The sequence below is a fragment of the Sarcophilus harrisii genome, chromosome 2, assembly GCF_902635505.1.
Source record: "Sarcophilus harrisii chromosome 2, mSarHar1.11, whole genome shotgun sequence".
Taxonomy (NCBI): Eukaryota; Metazoa; Chordata; class Mammalia; order Dasyuromorphia; family Dasyuridae; genus Sarcophilus; species Sarcophilus harrisii.
Genome location: NC_045427.1, coordinates 262,531,478 through 262,558,765, shown reverse-complemented (window position 1 = coordinate 262,558,765; position 27,288 = coordinate 262,531,478). Strand labels below are relative to the sequence as shown.

At 36.0% G+C, this 27,288-nt stretch overlaps 1 protein-coding gene across 1 annotated transcript in view; it reads right to left on the bottom strand.

Annotated features, from left to right (window-relative positions):
• RTF1 (RTF1 homolog, Paf1/RNA polymerase II complex component) overlaps window positions 1–22,263 on the bottom strand; it is a 50,208-nt gene extending 27,945 nt beyond the window's left edge. Inside the window, exons 1-2 of the mRNA XM_031952118.1 lie at window positions 22,066–22,263; window positions 8,091–8,201 (exon numbers count right to left, since the gene is read on the bottom strand). Of these exons, the coding sequence (XP_031807978.1) occupies window positions 8,091–8,201; window positions 22,066–22,263 (309 nt within the window). The remainder of the gene's footprint in view (window positions 1–8,090; window positions 8,202–22,065) is intronic.
• Between the last annotated feature and the right edge of the window lie 5,025 nt (window positions 22,264–27,288).

Below are 27,288 nucleotides of genomic sequence, written 5' to 3'. Positions count from 1 at the left end.
AAGGTCATGGCTAATTATATTACCAAAAAGAATAATCCTCAAATAACTCCTCAAATCCCTTAATAAGATGTTATGGATTTATTTCATGAATGTATTCATCTCTCTCAATCCCATACCTGTATTTTCAAACTTTCTACATTAGGATTCAATATATAATGGCAGTTCATGATTTGGATTAAAACTCCATTTTCAAGGTATATATGCTAGGACTGAAGAATTTATTTTTTAACACTATTTAATTTTTTCTAATTACACATAAAAACAATCTTAATATTTCATTTTAAAATTTTGAGTTCTGAATGTTTTCCCTTCCTCCTTCATCTCCTCCTTTCCCTAAGATGATAAGCAATTTGATACAGACTAAGTAAAATCATGAAAAACATATTTCCAATTGAGTGGATGCCTATCAATTGCAGAAACAAGAAAACATTGTATATAGCAACAAGATTACGCAAATGATCAACTATGATGGATTTGGCTCTTTGCAACGATGAGGGGATTCAAGACAATTTCAATACCCTTGTGATGGAAAGTGCCATTAGCATTCAGAGAGAGAACTATGGACATTGAATGTGGATCAAAGCATAGTATTTTCACCTTTTTTTTGTTGTGATAGTTGTTTGCTTGGTTTTTTTTTTTCATTCTGGTGTTTTTTCTTCATTTTGATCTGATTTTTTTTCATAGCATGATGAATATGGAAATATGTTTAGAAGAATCACACGTGTTTAACCTATATCAGATTACTTGCTCTCTTGCAGAGGGAAGAAAGGAAGAAGAGAGGGAGAAAAATTTGGAACACAAGATTTTGCAAAAATGAATGTTGAAAACTATCTTTCCATGTATTTGGAAAAATAAAATACTATTTTAAAAAAGAAACATTTCCATATTAGTCATGTTGTGAATATGCAGAATTTCCCAAACAAAATTACATTCCTATATTTTGAGATTAATAACAACTCCAATTTATGTAGTGCTTTAAAAGCTTTGCAAAGTATCACTGCGATTCTGTCTTTTGAGATTACCAAAAACAAAACAAAACAAAACAAAACAAAACAAAAAAAAACCCTTAAAAAAATTCTATCTATAACTACCCCTTAAGGGTTTATTCTTTCAAGTTCTGGATTTGTATGTTTATTATTGGTGCTTTAAAATTTATTCTTTCTATGAAATGGGTGATCAATTAGAGAAGGGTCTAAGGAGTTAATAATTACTAATGTTAAGGAAAGTAGTGATTGTCACTGGTTGATTCTACTTTTAAGAATTTAATAATTGTTTTAATACCAGCTGAAAGGGATGGATCAAAAATCAAAAAGGGCAGAAGTAGCAGAAAATTGTAAGTAATGATACCTGCCCTTAAGAGACACCTATAATGTAATTGTGGTGAGGGGTGGGGATGGTGGGGAGAATAATATAAATGAAACCCAAGTGACAAAGGATCGTATACCATTAAAGGCTATACTGGATGGTATACTTTAAATATGTGACAGCAGTTTAAAATTTATTGTAACAAGAGTAACAGCATTAACTAATGTCTATGAAGCACCTATATTAGGCAAACACGTGTAATAGGACTTTTCAGTATCTAGATACAGTAACATCTCCCCTTATCTTGTAACCTTGACTATCCAGGACTAACCAACAAGTAAAAGTTTTATGGGGAGCCAAATGAGATTATCATTACTAAAAACTAATATATTTTACCCTTTCAGACCTCACTGAGAGGCTATTTACTCTTGTATTAAAACAAGTTTTAACAAGCTTCATTATCTGTTCTTTAAGGTTAAAAGCAGATAAGAAACAAATTTAAGGGGAGGCAGGCACACTGATAATAATAAATAGTAAAATGTATCAGTGGATGAGACAAGAACAGTTAAAAACACAAAAAGATGGAGAATTAAAAATACAACAATTCAAGGCTATTTCAGGATTGGGGCAAAAAGCTTTATAGTTGGGATATACTTACTCTCGATACAATGGAAACAAAAATGTTTTGGTACTTAAAGGAGTATTATTTATTGAAAAAATGTATATGGTTTATCTCATTCATGGGAACTGAATAAATGAGATATTACTTTATAACAAATACTTAAAAAAAAAGCAAGCTGAATCAATAGAAAAATAGAAACTATTAAGAATCAAGTCTCTTATTTATATGAACTGATGCCAAGTGAAGTGAGTAGAACCAAGAGAACATTATACAACAGCAACAAGAAGATTATATGATAATCAATTCTGATGGATCCAATTCTACTGGATCTTTTCAACAGTGAGATGATTCAGATCAATTCCGATAGAATGGAGAGAGCTATCTGCACCCAGAGAGAGGACTGTGGGCACTAAGTATTGATCATAACATAGTATTTTCACTTTTTTATTATTGTTTGTTATTGTTTATAATATACATATTGTATATGTTTTGCTTTCTTTTCTCTTTTTTTCCTTTTTTGCTCTGATTTTTCTTGTCCAGCATGATAATTACAAAAATATATTTAGAAGAATTGCACATGTTTAACTTATATTGTATTATTTGCTATCTAGGGGAGGGGAGTGGGGGAAAGAGAGGAGAAAAAAATTGAAACACAAAGTTTTGCAAGGGTGAACGTTGAAAACTATGCATATGTTTTGAAAATAAAAAGCTAAAAAAAAAAAAAAAAACCTGCAACCAACAGAAAGTCCCAGGGGAAATTTAGGCTTGGCTCTTTACTTATTTAGCTCACAAGGCAAAAAACAACAGCTTAAAAGAAAGGCTGGAAGTCTGCAGTCCTGCTGTCATAAGAAGTTGTCATTTTAATGCTAAGTAAATTTGGTTTCAACACGCTACATGGACTGGAGCCCACCAATCAGTAGGCTGCTCCTTAGCCTCTATAAAAGGAGGGTTTGAACCAAAAGATTTCAAGTTTCCTTCCAGCCAGAATAGTGAATAACCTTCCTGTACCTGTTCTTTTCCTCCTTATCACTTATATTGAAAATTTTTTTACTGATACATTTTGTTGTGGCAGTCATTTCCCAATGACTCCCCATAGAACCTTCTTATTAAAAAAATTAAAACAAACTATGACTGTGATACCAGGACCTCATTCTTACTTGTTACAAACAATGGTGCTATCAAATATACAAAACAAAGTTTCACTCTTTCATATATTTTTAAAAGTTCAGGGATTTTTTAAGAACTCCTATTTTTTTTTTAATTTTATTTTTTTTTTTATTTAATAGCCTTTTATTTACAGGATATATACATGGGTAACTTTACAGCATTAACAATTGCCAAACCTCTTGTTCCAATTTTTCACCTCTTACCCCCCCCACCCCCTCCCCTAGATGGCAGGATGACCAGTAGATGTTAAATATATTAAAATATAAATTAGATACACAATAAGTATACCTGACCAAAACGTTATTTTGCTGTACAAAAAGAATCAGACTCTGAAATATTGTACAATTAGCTTGTGAAGGAAATCAAAAATGCAGGTGTGCATAAATATAGGGATTGGGAATTCAATGTAATGGTTTTTAGTCATCTCCCAGAGTTCTTTTTCTGGGCATAGCTAGTTCAGTTCATTACTGCTCCATTAGAAATGATTTGGTTGATCTCGTTGCTGAGGATGGCCTGGTCCATCAGAACTGGTCATCATATAGTATTGTTGTTGAAGTATATAATGATCTCCTGGTCCTGCTCATTTCACTCAGCATCAGTTCGTGTAAGTCTCTCCAGGCCTTTCTGAAATCATCCTGTTGGTCATTTCTTACAGAACAGTAATATTCCATAATTTTCATATACCACAATTTATTCAGCCATTCTCCAACTGATGGACATCCATTCAGTTTCCAGTTTCTAGCCACTACAAAAAGGGCTGCCACAAACATTCGTGCACATACAGGTCCCTTTCCCTTCTTTATAATCTCTTTGGGATATAATCCCAGTAGTAACACTGCTGGATCAAAGGGTATGCACAGTTTGATAACTTTTTGAGCATAGTTCCAAACTACTCTCCAAAATGGTTGGATTCGTTCACAACTCCACCAACAATGCATCAATGTCCCAGTTTTCCCGCATCCCCTCCAACAATCATCGTTAATTTTTCCTGTCATCTTACTTACACGAACTGATGCTGAGTGAAATGAGCAGGACCAGGAGATCATTATATACTTCAACAACAATACTAGATGATGACCAGTTCTGATGGATCAGGCCATCCTCAGCAACAAGATCAACCAAATCATTTCTAATGGAGGTAATGAATTTGAACCAGCTATACCCAGAAAAAGAACTCTGGGGGATGACTAAAAACCATTACATTGAATTCCCATTCCTATATTTATGCACACCTTATTTTTGATTTCCTTCACAAGTAATTGTACAAAATAATTCCAGAGTCGATTCTTTTTGTACAGCAAAATAATGTTTTTTGGTCATGTATACTTTTATGTATCTTTATTTTAATTATTTAAATCTACTAATTATCCTCCATTTAGGGAGGGTGGGGGGTTGGGAGGTGAAAAATTGGAACAAGAGGTTTGGCAATTGTTAATGCTGTAAAATTTTATGTATATATCCTTAAAAAAAACATTAAATTTTAAAAAAAAAAAAAAAAAGGCACCTGGCCAAATCTGACAGGTTTTGTAGTTTATCTTAGAGTTGTCTTAATTTGCATTTCTCTGATTAATGACTTGGAGCATCTTTTCATATGACTAGAAATAGTTTCAATTTCTTCATCTGAGAATTGTCTGTTCATACCCTTTGACCATTTTTCAATTGGAGAATGGCTTGATTTTTTATAAATTAGAGTTAATTCTCTATATATTTTGGAAATAAGGCCTTTATCATAACCATTGACTGTAAAAATATTTTCCCAGTTTATTGCTTCCCTTCTAATCTTGTCTGCATTAGTTTTGTTTGTACAAAAACTTTTCAGTTTGGTATAATCGAAATTTTCTATTTTGTGATCAGTAATGATCTCTAGTAGAACTCCTATTTTATGTTTTTTGGTATGTTAAAAAAAAAAAAAAAAGACAACAATAATATCCCAATAAGTTTACAGGGAGATATAAATATGTATCATTCTCTAACTACAATATTCATAATTACTCTCAAACTTTCCTCCTTGCAAATATCTACATGTATTAATATATATGTATATATGTAGAGATATATACATGTGCTAAAAACTCAGTGGTTTTAAAAGATATCCTTATTCCATTTTTATATAAACCTAATGTGATATCCTCTGCATACATTCATCTTCAAAGAGAAGAATTTTGAACACTTTTTGTTTATCCTCCCACTTTGCCTTTTCTAACCATTAGCTAGTAGTGACTTCTTATTCATAAAGTATCCATTAACCCTTTCACACCTAACTGTTGAAATAAGTTGGCTTGAAGATAGGTTAAAACAAATAAATGTGAGATATAAAGGAGAACTTTTCTATGCAACTATCTGCTTTCACATTTGGAAACCAGATTTCTGCTGTATATAGACTGTTGTCCTTGCAATGGACCTTAGTAACTGTTCATCTAACCCAAACTGTTCATTTTATAGATAAGGAAGCTGAGGCCCTGAGAGCTGAAGTGACTCAATTGCTACCACATAGAAAGGCATGCCTCCTGATAGATGAAAAAGGAGAAAAGAACAAACAAGGTCCTGATTCAGGACCTTGACACTCTCTCAAGAAAGCAACCTCCCTTCCCAGAAATCTCAAAGGATGTGGACAATTTCTGTTAAGAAGATGATTTAGTATACTGCTGGCCATAAAGATTTTTTAAAAACTAATTCTTGGGTAAATGGCACAAACCAAGGATAAAAAAAGGTCAAAATATGACAAATTAGGGCTTTGGTAAAGCATACACACATGCTTCCTATTGCTTCCACTATTAATTATAGAACACTTTGGCTTTTAAGGTCCTTAATAACCCAGCCCCTTCTTATTCTTCCAAGTGTTACACCTCCCCTTCTCATATTCTAAAGACTTGTGCCATGGGTCTTACTGGGGTTCCTCCAACAAGTCACACTGTTGCCCAGCTATGAATTTCCACTAGATGTCCCCCAATGCCTAGAATGCATTCCCTTCTCAGCTCTGCCTTCTGGCTTCCTTTAGATCTCTGCTAAGATTCCATCTTCTGGAAGAAACCTTTCCCCATTCCCTTTAATTCTAGTGCTTTCTCTTTGAGATTTCATCCCATCATACTTTTATGTACCTTGGTTGTACATAATTATTTATATATTCTCTCTCCTATTTTAAAATTTCTTGAAGGTAAAGCTGTTTTTGTCTTTATATTATCAACACTTAGCACATTATCTAGCACAAAGTATGTACTTATAAATGGTTACTGACTTGACTACAAAAAGACAGAGGAGAGCTTGCTTGAAATCTCAATTGGCATGAATGAGGATAATGGAGAAATAAGAGGATAAAAAAGGTGTTCAGAAGATAAATGAGCCAAAATTGGTTATGGTGATAAGGGATCAGGACTTATTTTGAAAAACAGCAAGATGTTGTTCGTCAGATCGGTCAACACCTTTACTAGAAAAAAACAACCAGTAAAGTCAAGGACCTTATATGGCTAAAGACTTTCTCAATGAGGGAAATTTCAGTCTCCCTGAGTTCTGTTTTTGTGGGGATCATAGCAGATTGCTTATCCTTTCTGGCTTATCTATAGCTTATAGAAATGATAAAACTTCACACCCTACTGAAGAACAGTAGGACAATAAAAAAATTTAACACAGAAATAGAACACATAGGCATCACTGGTGTGGCAGTTATAAGGTTTATAAGGGTAATGTCTTTTGGGGGGTAAAAAACCACAAGAGATTAAGATCCTTTATCTTGCCCCCCCTCTCACAGTTGCCATAGAGACCCTGCATAGGGATGTATACTTCTTTGGTAGTACAGCTTGTTAAACTGTATTTTTTAAAATAATTAAAAAAAAAAAATATTTCACACATATCTCACAAAAGTATAAATAAAAAACACCACAGGATTAAAATGTAATATGTCTGATTTCTTAAACTTTATTATCTACCTAATAGATAGGATTATTTTGCTAATTTAGGAGTATAATCTTATTTAAATTCGGGAAATACCCATTGCTATGAGAAGCAATTTTTATTAAATGATTCAAAATTACTGGGACACTATACCTAATCAGAATACAGTCTTTATTTGCATATGCATATATGATTGTAAAAATTCCACTATAACAAACTCTATTAATAATTCTGAAAAACCTTGTTTTAATGGAATTAAAAAAAAATTTTTTTAAATAGCCTTTTAGTTTCAAAACAAATAGTTTTCAACATTTACCCTTGCAAAACCTTGTATTCCAAATTTTTCTCCCTTCTCCCCACCCCCTCCTATAGACAGCAAATAATCCAATATAAGTTAAACATGTGTAATTCTTCTATACATATTAATGGATTTTTTTTTTTTAATAAAAAAGTATACTATCTCAATCTGTGAGGCCTAGAGATGAAACAGAGCTTCCAGTGAATGAACTAAGAAAAAGAACTAAAGGAAAAGTGGGAGTGTCATTTAGGCAACTATCCTTTCTTTCCTCCAAAGTGATTTGGAAGGTTCAGTAAAAAAAATTATTTTAAAAAATTTGTTATTATTTATTTCTTAGTGATATAATGGATAGTTAAATAATACAAAATACCTAAATAATAAAAATAATACAAAACTGAGTCCTGGGCCCACTCGTCTATAAAAGATTTACAGTATCGTGTTAAGTACTAGATGCCATATTTGAAGAAGAATAAACTGGAGAATCCAGAGGAAGAGTTCCAGGATGGACAAGCTAAAGGAATTAAGAAATGTTTAAGCAAGAGACAAGAACACTTAGGAGAGAGGAGACATCATAGTTATCTGTACTGGAAAGGACTGTTAGATTTGAAGCCAGAGGACCCAACTTCAAATCCCTCCTTGCTTGCCTAATAGCTTACCAAGCAAATCATTTAATTTTTCTGTCAAAGTACTGCCCCAGTTGGAAGACTGTGGTTCCCATTGTAGGAGCATATACTACTTCACCAAATAAAAGAACCTAAGGCAATTAAGATTCTATTAAAATTAACGGGCACCACTGGCACCATAACCTACCTCATCATCACTGTCTGATGTTTCAGAGTCCGAAGAAGCTGCAGGCTGACTAACAGGTTGCTCCTTCTCCTCGGAGTCGCTACGTTTCCGTTTGGCTAGGGACAAGAGTTCCTAGAGGGAAAAGAAAGAATAATAAGTTTTGAACAACAAAGATAAATATCTGTGAATGGCAAAATAAATGCATTATCTGAACTAGTCATATTTATATATTCCTTTTTTTTTTTTGCTGAGGCAATTGGGGTTAAATGGATATTTATATATATTTTAACCCAAGAATACTATCTAGAAGTTGCTACCTAATTATGCTGCCAGAGCTCCTGGGTTTTTAAATTATTGTTAAGAAATGTTCTCCATCAAGTTTTAAAAAACTTGATGTATATATGGTTACAAAAAAAAAAGCACTTGGGAAACCAAACTGTAAGTTGTTCCAAATATGTCACTATTTCTTCTGAGAACTACATAGTTAATAGTGTTAATCAATATCATATTGAAGGAAATTTTGAAATAAAATTGCTCGCTTGTCTTAAGTAGCACAGGTACTATTACCTCCATGACAATCTTACAGCCTGTGTGTGGAACTTTAGCAAACCACAATCACAAAGATGAGCTTTGGTATAGATGAATTCTTGTTTTCTTGTGCTAGAAATATCTTATGGCATTTAGTAGTCATATGTCAGTTCTATTTCAAATGGGTTATCTTTACTGACAAATCTAATAAAGTTTGAGGCTACTTTATTTTCTTAATAATCAGATCAGAGGCCTAGAACTCAGATCTTCAAGATTCACTTTTCCCCCCCAGTGTAACACATACTTAGGTGTTTAATAAACTGATGAATTTGTTAATGTACTAATGTACATGATGCATTCTTTTCTGAAGATAAAAGGGCAGATAACAGAAAAAACATACAACACAGCATGATCCTGTAAGAAAAGAGAGTGCTCAAACTCAATACAAGCTGAGCACAGCAAAGGAAGATAAGGAGAAGGCATGTGAAGGAGAGAAGGTTTCATTTTAAGGTATGTTGAGGAAAAAAGAATCAAAGAAGGCAAAAGAGCATTTGATTCTTACTTTGCTTCTGCTTTCTTTGTCAAGGAGAATGACTTTTGACAATAAAGGATAGGACAAAATAGCCAAAGGAGAGCTGATACCCAAGATAAGTAAGGAGACAGTAGAACTTGGTTGCTCTTGATTAATTTGCATTAAAAAAAAAAAAAAGAAAACTGCCACCAAAGCCAGTAAGCTTGACTTTTAATTCCTGGGAAAAGATTTTAGCAAAGTGCTTGATAAAATATCTCACATTATTGTGTAAAAGAGAGCTATAGAATGGATATTAATACAATTAGACTTTAGAAATCATTGAATGGTGGAATTCAAATACTACTCATGAATGATTCAATGACAACTTGCAAGGTTTCTTTCCAGTGATATTCCCCAGACATCCTATGATGACTCTTGTTTAATATTTTTATCAATGATCTGGATAAAGGCACAGAAAGCATTTAATGAAATTTGCATGTGGCATAAAAATGGGGGGTTGGAGGTAAAAGAAGATCTATCACACTAAGTAACAATTAGGTTCCAAAAAAAATTGACATGCTAGAAATCTAGGCTAATTATAATAAGATTAAATTCAATAGAAATATATATAATGAGCCTGGAATATATGTAAGCTCTCATTGTTTTCAAAGTTATGAGAATATATCAACTTGTTTGGTAGAAGGAATTTCTTCACCTGGGAGGAGTTCCCTATACTAATGAAATCATAGGTTTATTCCTTTCCTTATATGAAAATTAGAGTTCAAGAAATTGAATTTACAAGTACAAGATGAAGGAAACTTAACAGTTTAAGAAATACCCAGTTGTTTAGTGGGCTGTAAAGTCAATATATGTCAAGAAAAGTAGGGTAGTCAAAAATAAAGCTAAACTCATCTTAAATGACTTTAGGAGATATACAGCTTTAAGGAATAAGGCGGTAATAGTGTCACTGTGTTTTGCCCTGGTCAGACTACATAAATAATCTTGTATTCAGTTCTGGGTGTCATATAATCAAAGATATTGGGCCCTAAATTCATGCCACTTGAGATCAATTGAAAGTTTAACTGGAAAAGAGAAGGGGAGGGGAAGTGGCTTTGGTGGAATGGTGGTGATATGTGATATCTGTCTCAGAATATTTGAAAGCTTGTTGGAAGAGGAATTTTACTGGTTCTGTTTGGTCAGAGGACAGAAAGAGAGATGGATAAAAGTTATAAACAGACAAATTTAGGTTTGCTATAAGGAAAAACTTTGAAGCAATTAAGAATTATCCCCAAATGGATTGAGCTGAGCTGCTTCAAGGATTTCATTTCACTTGAGCTCTCTAGACAAAGGCTAGACATTTATCAAAAGTGTTATAATGGGGATTCTTTTCAAATATGAGTTGGATCCTAGAAATTATCTGCAAGAAAAGAAAAAAAACTAAATGTCTCCAGACCCAGAGATCCCACACAGAAGGATCCCTTGTATATCAAAATAGTCATAGTATAGCTTTTTATGCACAGCATTAGGAACAAAGTAAGTGCCCTTTAACTGGATGATGGTAAAACATGTGGTACATAATTTTTAGTGGATTTTACTGAGTTAAAAACAACTATGAAGAGGCATCAGAAAATATATGAACTGATGTAAAGTGATATATTTTAAAATAATATATATACAAAAGCCACAACAATGAAAATGGAAAGTACAAATACTTGAAGGCTGTGTAATTATGAACAAACCTGGCCAGAAAAAGGTAAGAAAATGCACCCTGCTTCTTTCTCTGCAGAGGTGGGGAACAATGGGTATGGAACACTAGTTATAATGGGCACAATCAATGTGCTGGTTAGTTTTGCTGAATTGGTTTTTTTTTTTCTCTCTTCTTTTATAATTTTTGTTTCAATAGAAATGGCTTTCCCTATGAATAGAGGAAGAAATATTTTAAAATGAAGGTGATGTTAAAAACAAGTGTTATTATTAAAGTTTTAAAATGATGAATTAGAGGGCTTCTGAAGTTTCTTTCATTTTAAAATTCTATGATTCTAACACTATTTTGCAGAGCCAGATTGGTAATCTCAATATTCTTACCATATACCTGTTTTAATTCAAGTGACAAGAATATAGCTTAGTAGGGGAATGACACTTTCAGAATGATATCACCATTCATATAATCTCTACTCTTCCTTCTATTAAGCACCAACAAAGAGGCTACTAAAACTTATTATAAAATATAAAAATGAAAAATAATAAATTGTGATAATATATTTCTTTCCCTCCTTCACAGTCTTTTCACTTTCACTTCCTTTTGGCCAGGAAGGTCATAAAATGATCTTAGGTCACTACTACCTGCCCTCTTTTCCCTTTTCTACTAGCTTTGAAATGTTGCTTTCTATAATATCACAGAAAATTAGTATACCAATTCTGTGTAAAGAAAGAGGACCTAAGAACATTACATTATTTCATACTACAAAATCATTCCTTATATACCCAAACCAAATCAGAGCAGTGTCTGGGAATGCTAATGATTTTTACTTGAAAGTTTTGGAATATTCTATTCAAGGATACAGACCCTTCAAGAAAGCTACAAATAATCGCTAGCTACCACCTATATATAATACTTTTAGGTCTGCAAAGGGCTTTACAAAGATCATTTCATTTTATAATAACAACCTGTGAGGTAGGGCCTATTGTCACACTCAGTTTACAGATAAGGAAAATGAGATAGACAGTGATTACATGATTTATTAAGTATCACAAAGTATCTGAGACTGAATTTGAACTCGGATCTTCTTGACTCCAGGCTTAGCTCTCTTTCTCAGTCAATACTGTAATTTTTAATATTACTAACAAATAAGCAACTAAATAACTCAAGCAACCTTGGAAACAAGTAGAAAAAGGTAACCAGTAAATAATTCTTTCCAGGATGTGTACAAAAACAATAAATTTTTCTCATGATATAGGTGGATGTGATGAATTTAGATCACTTCCATCTTATCTAAACTTTTTATCTTTCTCAGCTTCAAGTACAGAGCTTCACACACAATATCTCTTGAGAAACTCCGTGGAGCAGCTAGATGGTATAGTAAATAGCATATTGATCCCAAAGTAAGAAAGATCTGAGTTCAAATCCAGCTTCAAACACTTAATACTTACTAGCTGTAGGACCACCCCAGGCAAGTCACTTAACCTCACCTTCTAACCTCCTTCCTACACTTCCCCCAAAAAAGAAAAGAAACTTGTTGAATTTTCAATGATTTGTGTATTAGCAATCAAATCATTTTCCCCGAAATATAAAGAACCCAAAATTTTGTTACTGGTTAGTCAACAATACAAAAATGTATCCCACCTCCATATTACAGAAAGGTTCCACTTAAAATTTAAAAACACAGTTATCAAAGGGTGTGGCCCCGGGCAAGTCATCCCTCCATGGTCTCCAAGCAACTCCCTAGGACTTGTCTTTTAAGTCATAGATGGGTCATGGTCTCCTGGGTAGACAGAGTTCCTATACCTGGGATTCACATTGACAATATCATTTAATATGCATCAGGGGTTCTCCTGTTCAGTGCCTGTACTTCCCTGACCTTGGTTTACCTACAAACAATCAGACAACAATCATTATTTGCAAAGATATATATATACAAGCTTTAAGAGATAGGCAATATAGGGAGACAACGTTCAGAAAAACTGAAGATCTTCAAAAAATATATTGGCTTCTAGCTCATATGTAGCTCAAGGACTAAGATGTGATGAAGGAATCACAATCAGCTTTTTGAATGGCTTCTTTGGTATCAGTAACAAATCATATTTATCATTAAATGGCAAGACTAGAAAGCAACCATCAATGAAATCCTTGAACAAGTCTACTTTCATCGAAGTGATATTTTACCTAAGCTCATTTCATACTACTTTTTTCTTGATCTTCTCATCACCAGTAAAATTACACATTACTCTCAGAATTTTTGCATGCCACTTCCCATTTCTGTATCTTTGCAAGTCATTCCTCCATGTTTAGAATATACTCCTTTCTCATCTTTACTTCTTAGAATCTTTAGCTTTATTCAAGTCTCAACATGTGAAGATTACAAATTAAGATTTTTTACTTTACAAGGTCTAATATTTATCTTTTGCAAGTAACTTTGAAAAATAAACATTTAATATGAAAACAATCTCTTATACTTTAGCAGAGCTACTTATTTATCTTTTTCCATAAAGAATTTCAAATTTCATCTTTTCAATTAAATCTTCCTTGAATCTATAAAAATGGAAGTGGATTCTGCTATTCCATCTAAACACAAATCACTTTTAATACTAAAGAAAATATAATTTTAAATTATATTCACAATGAATGTCTCTATGGAAACAAGGTCTCTCAAGAATATTTCCCCATGACCTGACACCCAGCAAATTGTGAACTTTTAAATATTTACAATCTTATTGGTGAGTCAAAAGACACATATGAAACATGTAGGTAGCAAGACAGTAAATAATTAAGGGTTAAATTATGTGATTTAGAATATAAGTATCAATAGGAACCTGGAGAAAAAAGAAGTCAGGCTAAAAGGAGCTGATAAAGTAAGAGATAATATCGAACAAAGTAGAAATAAAGTAGGCAGTCAACAACTGGGAAATAGCTAAATTGGGACACACAAATGTAAAAATTGATTAGTGACTTTTGATTAGTATTATTTTGAGAAATAACAAACATGAACAATTCAGTGATTGAAAAGTCAAGAATACTTGAACAAATTCAGAACAAAGTAAATAAAACCTGGAGAACAATTTATACAATAACCACAGTTCTAACAACTCTGAAAAGACTTCAGAATTCTGCTCAAAGTTGTAGCAAAGACTTTAGAAATCAAGCCAAAAAGCATTTATTAAGTGCCTACTATGTCTCAAGCCCTTACTAAGCTCCAGAAGACAGTGATGGTGAAACATATCTGCCATTTCTTGACATAAGAGGTAAAAGAATGAGACATAAATTTTCAAACAGAGCCCATGTTTTGATTCATTTTGCCTAACTACATTTATTTGTTCCAAATGATAATTCCATTTGGTCAAATAAGGGAGAGTAAGGATTCAGTCAGTATGAAGTGGCACATTTTTTAAAAATACAGAAAACAAAGTTTGGAAGGGCTCACAGAATCAAAGAAGGAATTTTTGCTATTTTACTTTGTACAATTTAATATGTGCTTTTACAAACACACTGTAGGTAAGAGAAGTTTGCTATTGTTTCATGCACAATTCTTTTTTGGTTGTCTTTGTGTATTCACATTTAAAGTTTCATATTCAGTCTTTTTTGTTCTTTATGTATTAGAAAATAAATTAATCAATGAACAAACACTTATTAAATAACAATTACTACATGCCAGATTCTATGCTAAACCATGGGGATACAAAAAGAGGCAAAAAATATTCCCTTCTTTCAAGGAACTTATAATTTAATGAGAGACAACAAGCAACCAACTATGTACCAAGCCAAGTTATATGTAGAACAAATAGGAAGGAATTAATTGAGAGAAGGTACTAGAATTAAGAGGGGTTGGAGAAAGCTTCTAATAAAAGATGAGATTTTAAATGGGTCTTAAAGAAAGCCAATGGAATAACTCAGTGTATATGAGGGAAAGTTCCAGGAGTAGGTGGAAGGTGGAGAGTGGGAGATGTATTTTGTTATGAGAGCAGCCAGGAAAGATAGAAGGGAGCTAGGTTACAAAGAGCATTGAATGCCAAACAGCATTTTGTATTTGATCACAGAAGCAATAGGGAGCCACTGGAGTTTATGGAATAGGAGGGAGTGAGGGGACTGGGTTGTGGGGATGTGTATAACAGGTCTGAATAAATGGAAGACGGATTAGAAATGGTGAGAGACTTGAGGTAGACAGGTTATTTCAATAATTATGGCATGATGTGATGAGGCTGCATTAGAGTGACAGCACCGTCAAAGGAAAGAAGGGCATATTCCAGAATTGGTGCAAACGTGAAATCAACAGACATTGGTAACAGATTAGATTGGGGGGAGTGGGGGGGGAAGGGGACAGGAGAGGGGTGTTAGGAGTGGGAGTTAAGAATTAAGGATGAGATTGAGTGTGAGACTGAGGGCCTGGAAAGATGTGGTGTCCCCTACAGTAAGAGGGAAGGGACGATGGTATCAGGGAATAAGCAGAATTAATCTAACCTCTCTTCTACCAGTTAACCCTTCAAATACTTGAAGACAACTATTCTGTTCCCCTTAAATCTTTTTATTTTATTTTATTTTTTTATTTAATAGCCTTTTATTTACAGGATATATGCATGGGTAACTTTACAGCATTAACAACTGCCAAACCTCTTGTTCCAATTTTCACCTCTTACCCCCCCACCCCCTCCCCTAGATGGCAGGATGACCAGTAGATGTTAAATATATTAAAATATAAATTAGATACACAATAAGTATACATGACCAAAATGTTATTTTGCTGTACAAAAAGAATCAGACTCTGAAATATTGTACAATTAGCTTGTGAAGGAAATCAAAAATGCAGGTGTGCATAAATCTAGGGATTGGGAATTCAATGTAATGGTTTTTAGTCATCTCCCAGAGTTCTTTTTCTGGGCATAGCTGGTTCAGTTCATTACTGCTCCATTGGAAATGATTTGGTTGATCTCGTTGCTGAGGATGGCCTGGTCCATCAGAACTGGTCATCATATAGTATTGTTGTTGAAGTATATAATGATCTCCTGGTCCTGCTCATTTCACTCAGCATCAGTTCGTGTAAGTTTAAATCTTCTATTCTCCAGAATAAACACCGCTAATTCCTTCAACTAAATTTCTTTCAGCCCATTACCATCCTGGTTGTTTTCTTACAAAAGTCTTCCAGCTTTTCAATGATTTTCCTGAAATGTGGAGCTCCAATTTGAAAATAATATTTCCAGATGTGTTCTGACTGAGGCAAACATGGAAGGACTATCACTTCCTTATTGGGATCAAGAGAAACTATCCTGATCTGAAAGTATGATGGATAGTCCAGGTGATATCAGATTATGAAAGACTTTTAGGATATAATTAAATGACTGCTGTTGGAATTTATAAACAATATACAGTTTAAGTTTGGAGGCTAATCCTCCTCCTTTAGCTACAATACAAATCTCCTATAAGAATCTGCCTAATAGAATTTATAGCTTCCTTCAAAGTAGAATTTCAGATACCATCTTGCTTTTTCTGATACTGCCCAGTTATTAGTATTTTCTCTTTCTTAAGTTAATTTGTATTTATTTATCTGGATATATGTTACATCCCAACAGGAAAAGGGCAGGGGCTTTTTTCATTTTTTGTCTTTGTATTCCTAGGATCTTGTTCAGCGTCTTCAATATAATGGATGCATAATACAAGTATGCTTAGTCCAACTTACATAGAACCATTCTTTAGGAAGCTACAAGTTGAAAATACAACTCCAAGAAAAGAACATAAAATAAGTGACTCAATTACCATTGTTTATTTTTTGGTTACCCTTCTTCAATAAAAAGCCTAATGAAAGAAGCATTTGTTTTGGACTCATTTACTAAAATAGGGTCTAAGTATGAATTTAAAACAAAGCTGTATATTCCCACATCTCTACTCCAAATTACCTTCAAACCAACCTAGGTATTCATTCAGCCATGATAACATCCAAATACTTGTATGACAAAACCAAACAGCCTTTTCCTTCTCCCTTTGCATTATTATTCAAGAAAAAAAAAAAATCAAATGAAATTAGTAAATAGGCTCCACTAATGCAACATTATAACTAAAATGTAAAACTGTAACATGACACTTCTCATAAACCACAAGTACATATTGTACCCTCACGTGTGAAAAATGACATTTAATAAGAAATATGATTTTTATACATTCTGATTTTTTTTCTGGCCAGTTTATAGCTACAACAATTTTAACATAAAACTCCAAAAGACAGTTTCTTTAAAATACTTATGGACCTAGTTTCTTAAAGGAAATGTAATTAATGCTATTAGGAATTATAAGATCCTTAAGGACGAGACTCTTTTATATTTGTACCCAAGAAAATTTCCTAAAAATACTCATGAGCTTATTGAAAAGCAAATATAATTGAAGCCATATCAATCTCCTTGAGAGGACTCTCTTTTTTTATCTGTATCCCTCATAATAGTACCTGGAATATAGCAGAAACAAGGAATACAGAAAAACAGATTAATGGTAATAAAACCTAAAGAAAATAAGAAATTTATAAATAAAAGTACAGGATAGGTTCTTAGGGCTTCAGACTCCTGGAAGGGAGAGAGAAGGAAATATCACAGAATTATTACAAGGGGTATAAGAATATATATATTTAGAACTGTGAAATTTTAGTTAAAAGTTAAAAAGATTGGTAAAGACTATATTAGCATATGTACAAAAACACCACCAAAACCTGCACTGAGCTCTAAAGTGTAAATAACTCTAGTTCCTCTGATGCTATTTATTTCATAATGACATGGAGCCAAAATGTCAAGCCAGAAAAAGAGGCATACCATTTTGGTATAGCTAGAAGGTAGAGGTAAAAGGCCAAGGGTTTTTGTCAGAAGTTGTTCAAAAGAATACAATCAAAGGGTTTATAGATTTGTCTAATTTTAAATGTTGATACAAAAGCAGTCTACTTGATAATTGCTTACTAATGTAGACTTTAATATTCCTGTGCTTACAACTTTTAAGCTATATATGAAGATTTCTGAAAAACATATCCTTCAGATTTAAAAATTTTCAGGCTATCCTGACTTAATCCTATATATAAGCTCTCACCCTTCTCAAATAGATATGAGAGAAATATACCGGTAGAGCCATGATCCTGAAATAAAACATGGTTCTTAAACAAGAACCCCTCTAATTTCAATTGGTCTTAAGAGATGTCACAGAAAGAACATTATTTATCAGGTTAAATCTGTGTTTACACTTTGAAGTCTCTGTGATCTTAGAGCAAGTAAGCTAAAAAAGGAATTAAATAGGTTTCCTTCCAATCCAATTTGCTTACAAACACCTTCTAAAAATGATGAGCAGGCTGATTTCAGAAAAGCCTGGAAAGACTTCTATGAACTGATGTAAGTAGAACCAAAAGAACATTGTACAAAGTAACAACAAGATTATGTGATAATCAACTGTGGACTGAACTGTTTTCAACAATGAGATGATTCAAGGCAATTTCAACAGACTTGTGATGAAGATTCACAGATGTTTAACCTATATCAGATTGTTTGCTTGTCTCAGGGATGGGAAGAAAAAGGAGAAAAATTTTGAAGACAAGATTTTGTAAGGGTAAATGTTGAAAATTATATTTGAATTTATTTGGAAAAATAAAATAACATTACAACTTTTTTTTAAAATATAAGGGGAGAAGAGGCAACTAGCTGGCACAGTGAATAGAGTACCAGCCCTAAAATAAAGAGGACCTCATTTCAAATCTGGTCTCAGACACTTAATACTTCCTAGCTACGTGACCCTGGGCAAGTCACTTAACCTCAGTTGCCTCAGCAAAAGAAAAAAATTAATAATAATTAATTTAAAAAAAAACCCACACCAAACACCTTCTAAAATTAACTATTCAACTACCTGCTAAGAGTGAGCAAACAAAAAGACCCTATCTCAAAGAATTTAGGAAGCACCCACCTCACAGTCCTTTGGTAACAGTTAACAAGCATTTATTAAGCAGCTATTATGTTCCAGGTACTGTGCTTGGCACCAGGGTATACAAAGAAAGCAAAAAACTGTCCCTGCTTTCAAGAAGTCCATGGTCTAACAGGGAAAACAGTACACAACAATTATATACAAAAAAAGTACCAACAAGAAAAATTGGAGATAATCTTAGAAATTGAGCCCTAGCATTATGCAGGATAGAGAAAGTGCAAGTAATTTGACTGGAGAAGTATTCACCTAAAGAAGCCATTCTTCATCTAGAGAACTAGCCGTACTCATGAAACAGATTTCTGATCTTGACACTAAATATCTGATAATACTTCATGGCTCACTGCCTTTTCCACAGGGATAAGGGCACAAAACAGCCATTCAAATTGTTCAGTTCATCAGGACACAAATTTAAACTGAATATTCCACTAACAAATGAAATGTCCTAAATGCCTAAGATGCAAAGATAAGATAAAGCACCAATTGCTATAACTAATAGAAGTACAATTCTAAATTGCTCTGCAAAGAACTCCCCTAAGCTAAGCTAAGACCCTTTCCTTCCTGAAAGCTATTTTTGATGAATACTTTTTGGAAAGTAAAGCACTCAATAAATGCTTATTGATTTATTGCTCATTAGCACCTCTATTACTGGATATACGTACCAAGGAAAGGAATTTTGATTTTATTCTGATCTAAAAAACAATGATTTTTAAAGTGGTTAAAAGTGGTGCAAATAAAAATGTTTGTGGCAGCCCTTTTTGTAGTGGCAAGAAACTGGAAACTGAATGGATGCCCATTAGTTGGAGAATGGCTGAATAAATTATGGTATATGAATGTTAGGGAATATTATTGTTCTGTAAAAAATGACCAATAGGATGATTTCAGAGAGGCTTACATGAACTGATGCTAAGTGAAATGAGCAGAACCAGGAGATCATTATACATGGCAACAAGAAGACTGTATGTACAATGATCAATTCTGATGGACATGGCTCTCTTCAACAACGAGATGATTCAAACCAGTTCCAATTGTTCAGTGATGAAGAGAGCCATCTACACCCAGAGAGAGGACTGTGAGAACGGAGTGTGGTTCACAACGTAGCATTTTCACTCTTTATGTTGTTGTTTGCTTGCATATTTTGCTTCTGTTTTTTTCTTGTGCAGCATGATGATTGTATAAATATGTATACATATATTGGATTTAACATATATTTCTACCATGTTTAACATATATTGAATCTAGGGGAAGGAGTGGGGGAAGGGGGAGAAAATTGGAACACAGGGTTTTGCAAGGTCTAATGTTGAAGAATTGTCTTTGCTTATGTTTTGAAAAACAAAAAGCCTTAATAAAAAGTAAAGTGGTGCAAGTAAAGAAAAATTAAATGGACAAAACATTTTACTTCTCTGGGTCTCAGTTCCCTCATCTATAAAAAGAGGGGTTAGGGCTAGTTTTTATGGTCCCTTCCATTTCTAAATCCTATGACTTTTAAGTGTCAATGGCCATTACTGAAGATTTGTGATTCAGGTAACACTTCCCCCCATCTTCTGGGTGGACAATTCTTACCTCTACTAGGACCACCAACACCTTTTTGATTCTTTCATACAAATTTTCAAATCTTCGACAGAGAGAGACAAAGAGAGACAGAGAGACAGAGAGACAGAGAGACAGAGAGACAGAGAGAGAGAGAGAGAGAGAGAGAGAGAGGAGAGATAGAATTGAACTTCCACATTACTGCTTCCTCCTTATCTTGCATGTTCATTCACCAAAAAGACAGCTATCTAGCAGGTGTTTATTAAGTGACTTGGGTATCTTAGAACTATCTTTTTTCATGTTTATGCCAATTTCCTGTAAAGGGTTAAAATTTTGTACAGACACCCCATCAAATAGCCTTATTTTACAATTTCAGAATGTTAAGCTTTAGTCTTTCTGATTCCTAGTTAAGGTTCTATCTACCAACATTTTCCCAACTTTTGCAGACCCTAAAATTTGGACTTTGCTATTAATATATTTGAGATTTCCATTTATGTCTCCAAATAAAATTTCTTTGTCTTTTTTTTCTCATTCCTTCACCTTCGATTCCAAAACAGTCCTTGCTTCCCTCTCTTCAATAGCTACTGTGTTCCTTAAGTTCCCTTCCTCTTCTAATATCTTAGTCCTGAGAGTTTGGGGCCTAAACAGATTGTTCACCCCCAAGCTTCTGCAGAATCCACTCTGGGAATACACTTGGAAAAGCACTAGAGAAACCTACTTTCCAACTTCCCTTTTTTCTCCTAGCATTTGTTTAATAAAACAGAAAATACTTTTCCCACTACAACTTAGCTTCTGGCATCACTGCTGGCAAAGGAAGTGCCTAAAAAGCAACTGCTTGCTTACTCCTCGTAGCATTTTCAAGAGGACAGAACCGGTCCAGGTAACTCCAAAGCCATTAGCTAAAATAAAAGTAGTTTTCTAATGTCTCTTGCATAAACTCCAAATAGGAAAGGATTCTGGGATGCCTGAGTAAAAAGGTCCTCCCATCAGGCCTCTGCCACAGGCCCTCCATGCCACCTTACAAAACTATCCAGGGCTGCACGCTGCATCTGACCTGCTTCCTTCTCTCGTTACTGTTAACTTTGTTTTGACATCCCACTCGGGGGCCTTCCCAACCACAAATGGCCCGGGTTTCCAAAACTCTCCAGAACCATAGCCAACTCCACCTCATCTCTTGGCTGGCACATGTAGAAGGATTCCCCCCCCCCCCACCTTCTGCCCAAACAGTCCTGAGCGTGCCCTCAGCGCCCCAAGCCCCCGGCCTGCCAAACTCGATCCTCTGCACGCGCGCACACACACTCACTCACATACACCCTCAGTCACAGAAACCTCCCAGCCCGGGGGAGGAAGAGGCAGCTCTACTTCCTAAGTCTCTCCTCCGGACTGGAAGGGGAGAGCCCCGAGGGAGAGACCTAAGGGTCGGCCTCCCTTCTCTGCCGCTAGCCCAGGCACAGACCTCCTCTCCCAGCTCTCCGGTACCCCGGGGCGCTTCGCTCTTGTCCCCGCCCCACCATCCCGCTTCACGGCGCCAAGTACTCGGGACTCCGGTTTCAAGGCCCGGGCCGGGCTCCTCCGGGCCCGGGAGCCCTGGGGAAGGGCTAAGGCGAGGAGGAGGAGGAGCGGAAGCCGGCAGAAGGGAGGGAGGGCCGGGCGCTCGGAGGTGGAGGCCCCGCGGCCCGGCCCCGGCCCCAGCTCCGGCCCCGGCCCCGGCCCCGGCCCCGGCCCGGCCGCCCCCCGCTCAGCCCTTTCCTTCCCGCCCCCGCCGCGGCCTGCCCCTTTACCTGATCCAGGTTCTCGTCACTGCCGCTGTCCTCCGTGTCCGAGTCGATCACAACGCGGCCTTTCCGCTTCTTGACCATGGTGGCACCCCGGCTCCCGCGCCGGACGCCGCCGCCCGGACTCCCCTCTTGCCCGCCAGCCAGTGCGACCGCCACAGCCGCCGCCGCCGCCGCTCGACCCACACAAAGGCGACCGCGCATGCGCGCTCCTCTCCGCCGCCAGGCCCCGCCCCCTCCCCTCCGAGGCACGCCGTTCGCCCCGCCCCGCTGTCGCCGTGAGATCCACCCCCTTCACCGGACGGAACGCGGCGGGGGGGTGGGGGTGGGGAGAGTCAGAGAGAGGAGGTGCGGAGAGCGAGCGGCGGGACTGGAAGCGTGGGGAATCTTCTCCCCTGGCGTTCCCGCGTGCCGCCGCTTCCAGGGGATTTCTTCCCAGGGAAAAGCCAGCTATCCCCGCTGCAAGCGGCTTTTATTCTTGGGAGACCCCTTAGAGTTCAAACCTCGGAGAAAGCAGGGGGGAGCCGCGGGAGGAAAGCTGGCTCTGAATAAACGAGTTAGCCCGCTGGGGCGGGGCGAGGCCGGAACTAGGTGGGCAGTAGGAGTGCACCTCCCGTCTCCGCCCCTCTCCATCTCCCCGGCCTTCCTCCCCATCTCCCCGGCCTTCCTCCCCATCTCCCCGGCCTTCCTCCCCATCTCCCCGGCCTTCCTCCCCATCTCCCCGGCCTTCCTCCCCATCTCCCCGGCCTTCCTCCCCCTTCCACTCTTCTGCGTCCTCTCTCCAGGATTGCTTTGCTGTATGTTCTGTGTCAGCGTGTCTCCCCCATTAGCATATGTGTTGGAAGTGGTTTTTGCCCTTTTTTGTATCACTGAGGCTTAATAAATGGTGGTGACTCTGCTTAACAACTGCATATATAAATAATAGATAAATATATTAAAGCTGTGTTGTCTGTATTTACCATTATCGTCATCTTCCTCGTCGTCGTCATTACTACATGCTTCCAAATACGGGTCATTCAACAGCATCACTGGTCTGGTGTTCTCAGGGATTGTAAGTTTATTCCGAATTTAATAACGATGAAAAAATTGACGCACATAAACGAGAAATACAACGGTTCTACGCGAAACTAGGAATGACATCATTTACCTGTTGGCGGAAGCTGTGTGTATCTAACAGAAGACTAATAAAAAAGTTCCCGCTTGTAATTTTTTTCAGGGATTTGTTTCTGCTACTGATATCTTTACAAAGTATGTATGTTTTGATTCTCGTTTCTTCTTTTTTATCACTTCCTAAGCCTTTCCAAATTTCATTTTCCTTTAGTTATTTCTTTTGGCACAGGAACATCCCATTGAATGCATATATAACAATTTGCTATTTGCCAATAGTTAATTGATTGTTTCCAGTTTTTTTCCTATTAAATATAATGCTGCAATAAATGTTTTGAAAGGAGGTAATCTCCCTGAACAGTTCCTACTATTTCAGACCTGAAAGAGGGAAGAGGAGAAAGAAACTGATGAAAGTTCTTTTCCTGTTGACCTATTCATTCCCACCAACTTTGAACTGATAATGATAATAGCTCATGTGTATATAGCTCTAAAGAGCAACACTGTAAATCGCTATTTTATTTTATAGAAGAGGAAACTAAGGCTAAAAGGAGTTAATCAAATTTTCTAAAGCTAGTAAGGACTTAAAAGAAGGATTCCAACTCATGTATTCTGACTAGAACTTCAACACGCTGTACGCTATATCATTTTAACTATTCTCACCCATCAATTTAGGAATGATTGGGCATTACTCATACGGAATACTATTGTTATAAGAAATGGTGAGGGGCTGGCTACTCTCGGAAAAACCTGGGAAGACATATGAAATGATGCAAAGTGAAAAGAGTAGAACCAGGAGAACAGTACATACACGCATGGTAACGGCAATATTGTAATGGTGATCAATTGTGAATGATTTAGCGATTTTCAGCAATATGATAATCTAAGATAACTTTGAAGGATTTTATGATGAAAAATGCTAACCAGCCCCACAGAAGGAACTGATGAAGTTTGAATACAGATCAAAGCATAATTTTTTTAAAACTTTATTTGTCTTGGGGGGTCTTGTTAGTTTTTTTGGGGGGGAGGTATTTTCTTTTGCAATGTGACTAATGTGGAAATATCTTGTGTGTGACTACATATGGATAACCTAAATAAATAAATATTCTCCCATCCATCCCTTACAACTCTGTTGCCTTTTACCTATTAACTCTAAAATTTCTCATAAGTATTTTGCACATACACTAGAAAAATGGCAGTACATCACAAATTTATATTCTTTTATTTGGTTCTATGGATATTATGAAAAGAAAGCAGAACAGTTTCATCAAGAAGAGTTCATTCCATTTTATTATTTCCTTTCCTTTTTTTTTTTTTTTTTTTTTTTGGCCAGTTTACCTGATTCATAGATAAGGAAAATATCCTAACTATAGGCAAGTGGTTGACAGAGAAACAGCTGGGTAGTTCAGTGGCTCAGTGCTGGACCTGGAGTCAGGAAGACCTGAGTTCAAATGTGGCCTCAGACATGCACTATTAGTGTGATCTTGGTTGTGTTACTTGACTTTTGTTTGCCTTAATCCACTAGAGAAGAAAATGACAAACCAATATCTTGGTCAAGAAAACCCCTATGGGTCACATAAAGTTGGACATGCCTGAAGGACAGAACAACAAGAAGTTGCCATAGTAGCTAGAATCCTGGCCTTGGGTTCAGAAAGACTTGATACAAATCCAGCCTGAGGCACTTACTAGCTTTGTGGTCTTGCACAAGCCATTTAATTTCTCACATGTAAAATGAGGATAATAGTAGCTTTTATTTTACAGGATTGTTGCATCAAATCAAATGAAGTGATATTTATAAAACATTTAAAAATGCTCAATAAATGCTAGCTGTTATTAGTAAAAATTTTGATGATATTGGCAAAATGGACAAATTTGATTTAGACCAAGTATAATTAAATGGATTTGGAAATGGACTTAAAAAAATAGCTACTAATGATTGCATATCAACTAGTATATTCTAGAGTGAGGGAGGAAATAGCTTTGCTTTATTCTAACCTGATCACATCTAGAGTATTGTATTTAGTTGTGAGATAGTCATTTGGTAAAAAATGATACGATCATAGATTTAGAGCTTGTTAGAGGTCATCACAGGACATCAATAATGGAAGAAAAACACAAGTTGTGCAACTAGAAGGTTCTCAAGATAATGCCATGTAAGGAAAAGTTGAAGGCTCAGCCAGAAGAGAAGATTTTAAAGGGGTATGGTGTCTGACATTTGTTTTCAAGTGTTTGAAAGGATGGCTTGGGGAAAAGGGATCAGACTTGGCCTCAGATACTATAGTTGGAGCAATGAGTTGAAGCTACAAAGAGACAAGATTGAGGTTTATTATTTTTTTTTAATTTAATAGCCTTTTATTTACAGGATATATGCATGGGTAACTTCACAGCATCAACAATTGCCAAACCTCTTGTTCCAATTTTTTACCTCTTACCCCCCCCACCCCCTCCCCTAGATGGCAGGATGATCAGTAGATATTAAATATATTAAAATATAAATTAGATACACAATAAGTATACATGACCAAAACGTTATTTTGCTGTACAAAAAGAATCAGACTCTGAAATATTGTACAATTAGCTTGTGAAGGAAATCAAAAATGCAGGTGAGCATAAATATAGGGATTGGGAATTCAATGTAATGGTTTTTAGTCATCTCCCAGAGTTCTTTTTCTGGGTATAGCTGGTTCAGTTCATTACTGCTCCATTGGAAATGATTTGGGTTGATCTCGTTGCTGAGGATGGCCTGGTCCATCACAACTGGTCATCATATAGTATTGTTGTTGAAGTATATAATGATCTCCTGGTCCTGCTCATTTCACTCAGCAACAGTTCATGTAAGTCTCTCCAGGCCTTTCTGAAATCATCCTGTTGGTCATTTCTTACAGAACAGTAATATTCCATAATTTTCATATACCACAATTTATTCACCCATTCTCCAACTGATGGACATCCATTCAGTTTCCAGTTTCTAGCCACTACAAAAAGGGCTGCCACAAACATTCGTGCACATACAGGTCCCTTTCCCTTCTTTATAATCTCTTTGGGATATAACCCCAGTAGTAACACTGCTGGATCAAAGGGTATGCACAGTTTGATAACTTTTTGAGCATAGTTCCAAACTACTCTCTAAAATGGTTGGATTCGTTCACAACTCCACCAACAATGCATCAATGTCCCAGTTTTCCCACATCCCCTCCAAAAATCATCATTATTTTTTCCTGTCATCTTAGCCAATCTGACAGGTGTGTAGTGGTACAAGATTGAGGTTTAATGAGTGACCGAAAGCTTCTTAACAATCCAGAGACATTTTAAAAATGGAATAGGCAGCTTCAGAAGATAAATGGATTCCCTCTAATTAGAGATCTTTAATCAAAGACTGATCACTTATCAAGTATAATGTAAAAAGGATTCCCATTCAGGTATGAATTCAATCTGTTTTTGGTTTGTGTATGTGGTATATGTGCTGTAATAGTTTGTCATATTATTGTATACATATTGTTGCATTCAGTTCCAAAATCATGTTGAGCTTTGTTGTTCAAGGTACATGTTTTTATACAGTAAACGTATTTGGTTGACTAGACAATAGTGTGGTTACTTAAGGGAAGGGATATTGCTTTTCATATAATCAGACATTTCTGCCAATAATAGTTATTTGTTGTACTCTGAGGTAGGGATATGCTCTTGTGTTCTCCAGATGAACCTGTTAGAATCCTTACAAAGGGTTAACTCACTGGAATTGATAGAAACAATGCTTATGTACTTAAGTTTTCACCTTTGAGAGTTCACACATTAGCTCACACATTAGAGTTCACAAGTCCAGGAGATTCACAAGTCAGGAACCCACAATCCCACTCTCTTGGAGGAGGATTCAACCTTTGAGTCTACACTTCTAAAAGAGCCTATAAAAGCTCTCAGAGCCTCAGCAAGGAGTCAGTTGAGAAGATTCAGAACTGGAGATTCAGAGAGAGCTGGAGGCTGAAGTTGGCAGAAGCAAAGGACAAGCTGCAAAAACTCTTGGAACCAAGGAGAGAGGTAGGCCTCTAAGAAAACTAACCGGGCTATTTTGGAAGAGACAATAAAGGACCATACTTTAACAGCTGGCTACATTTGGAGTGATTATTGATC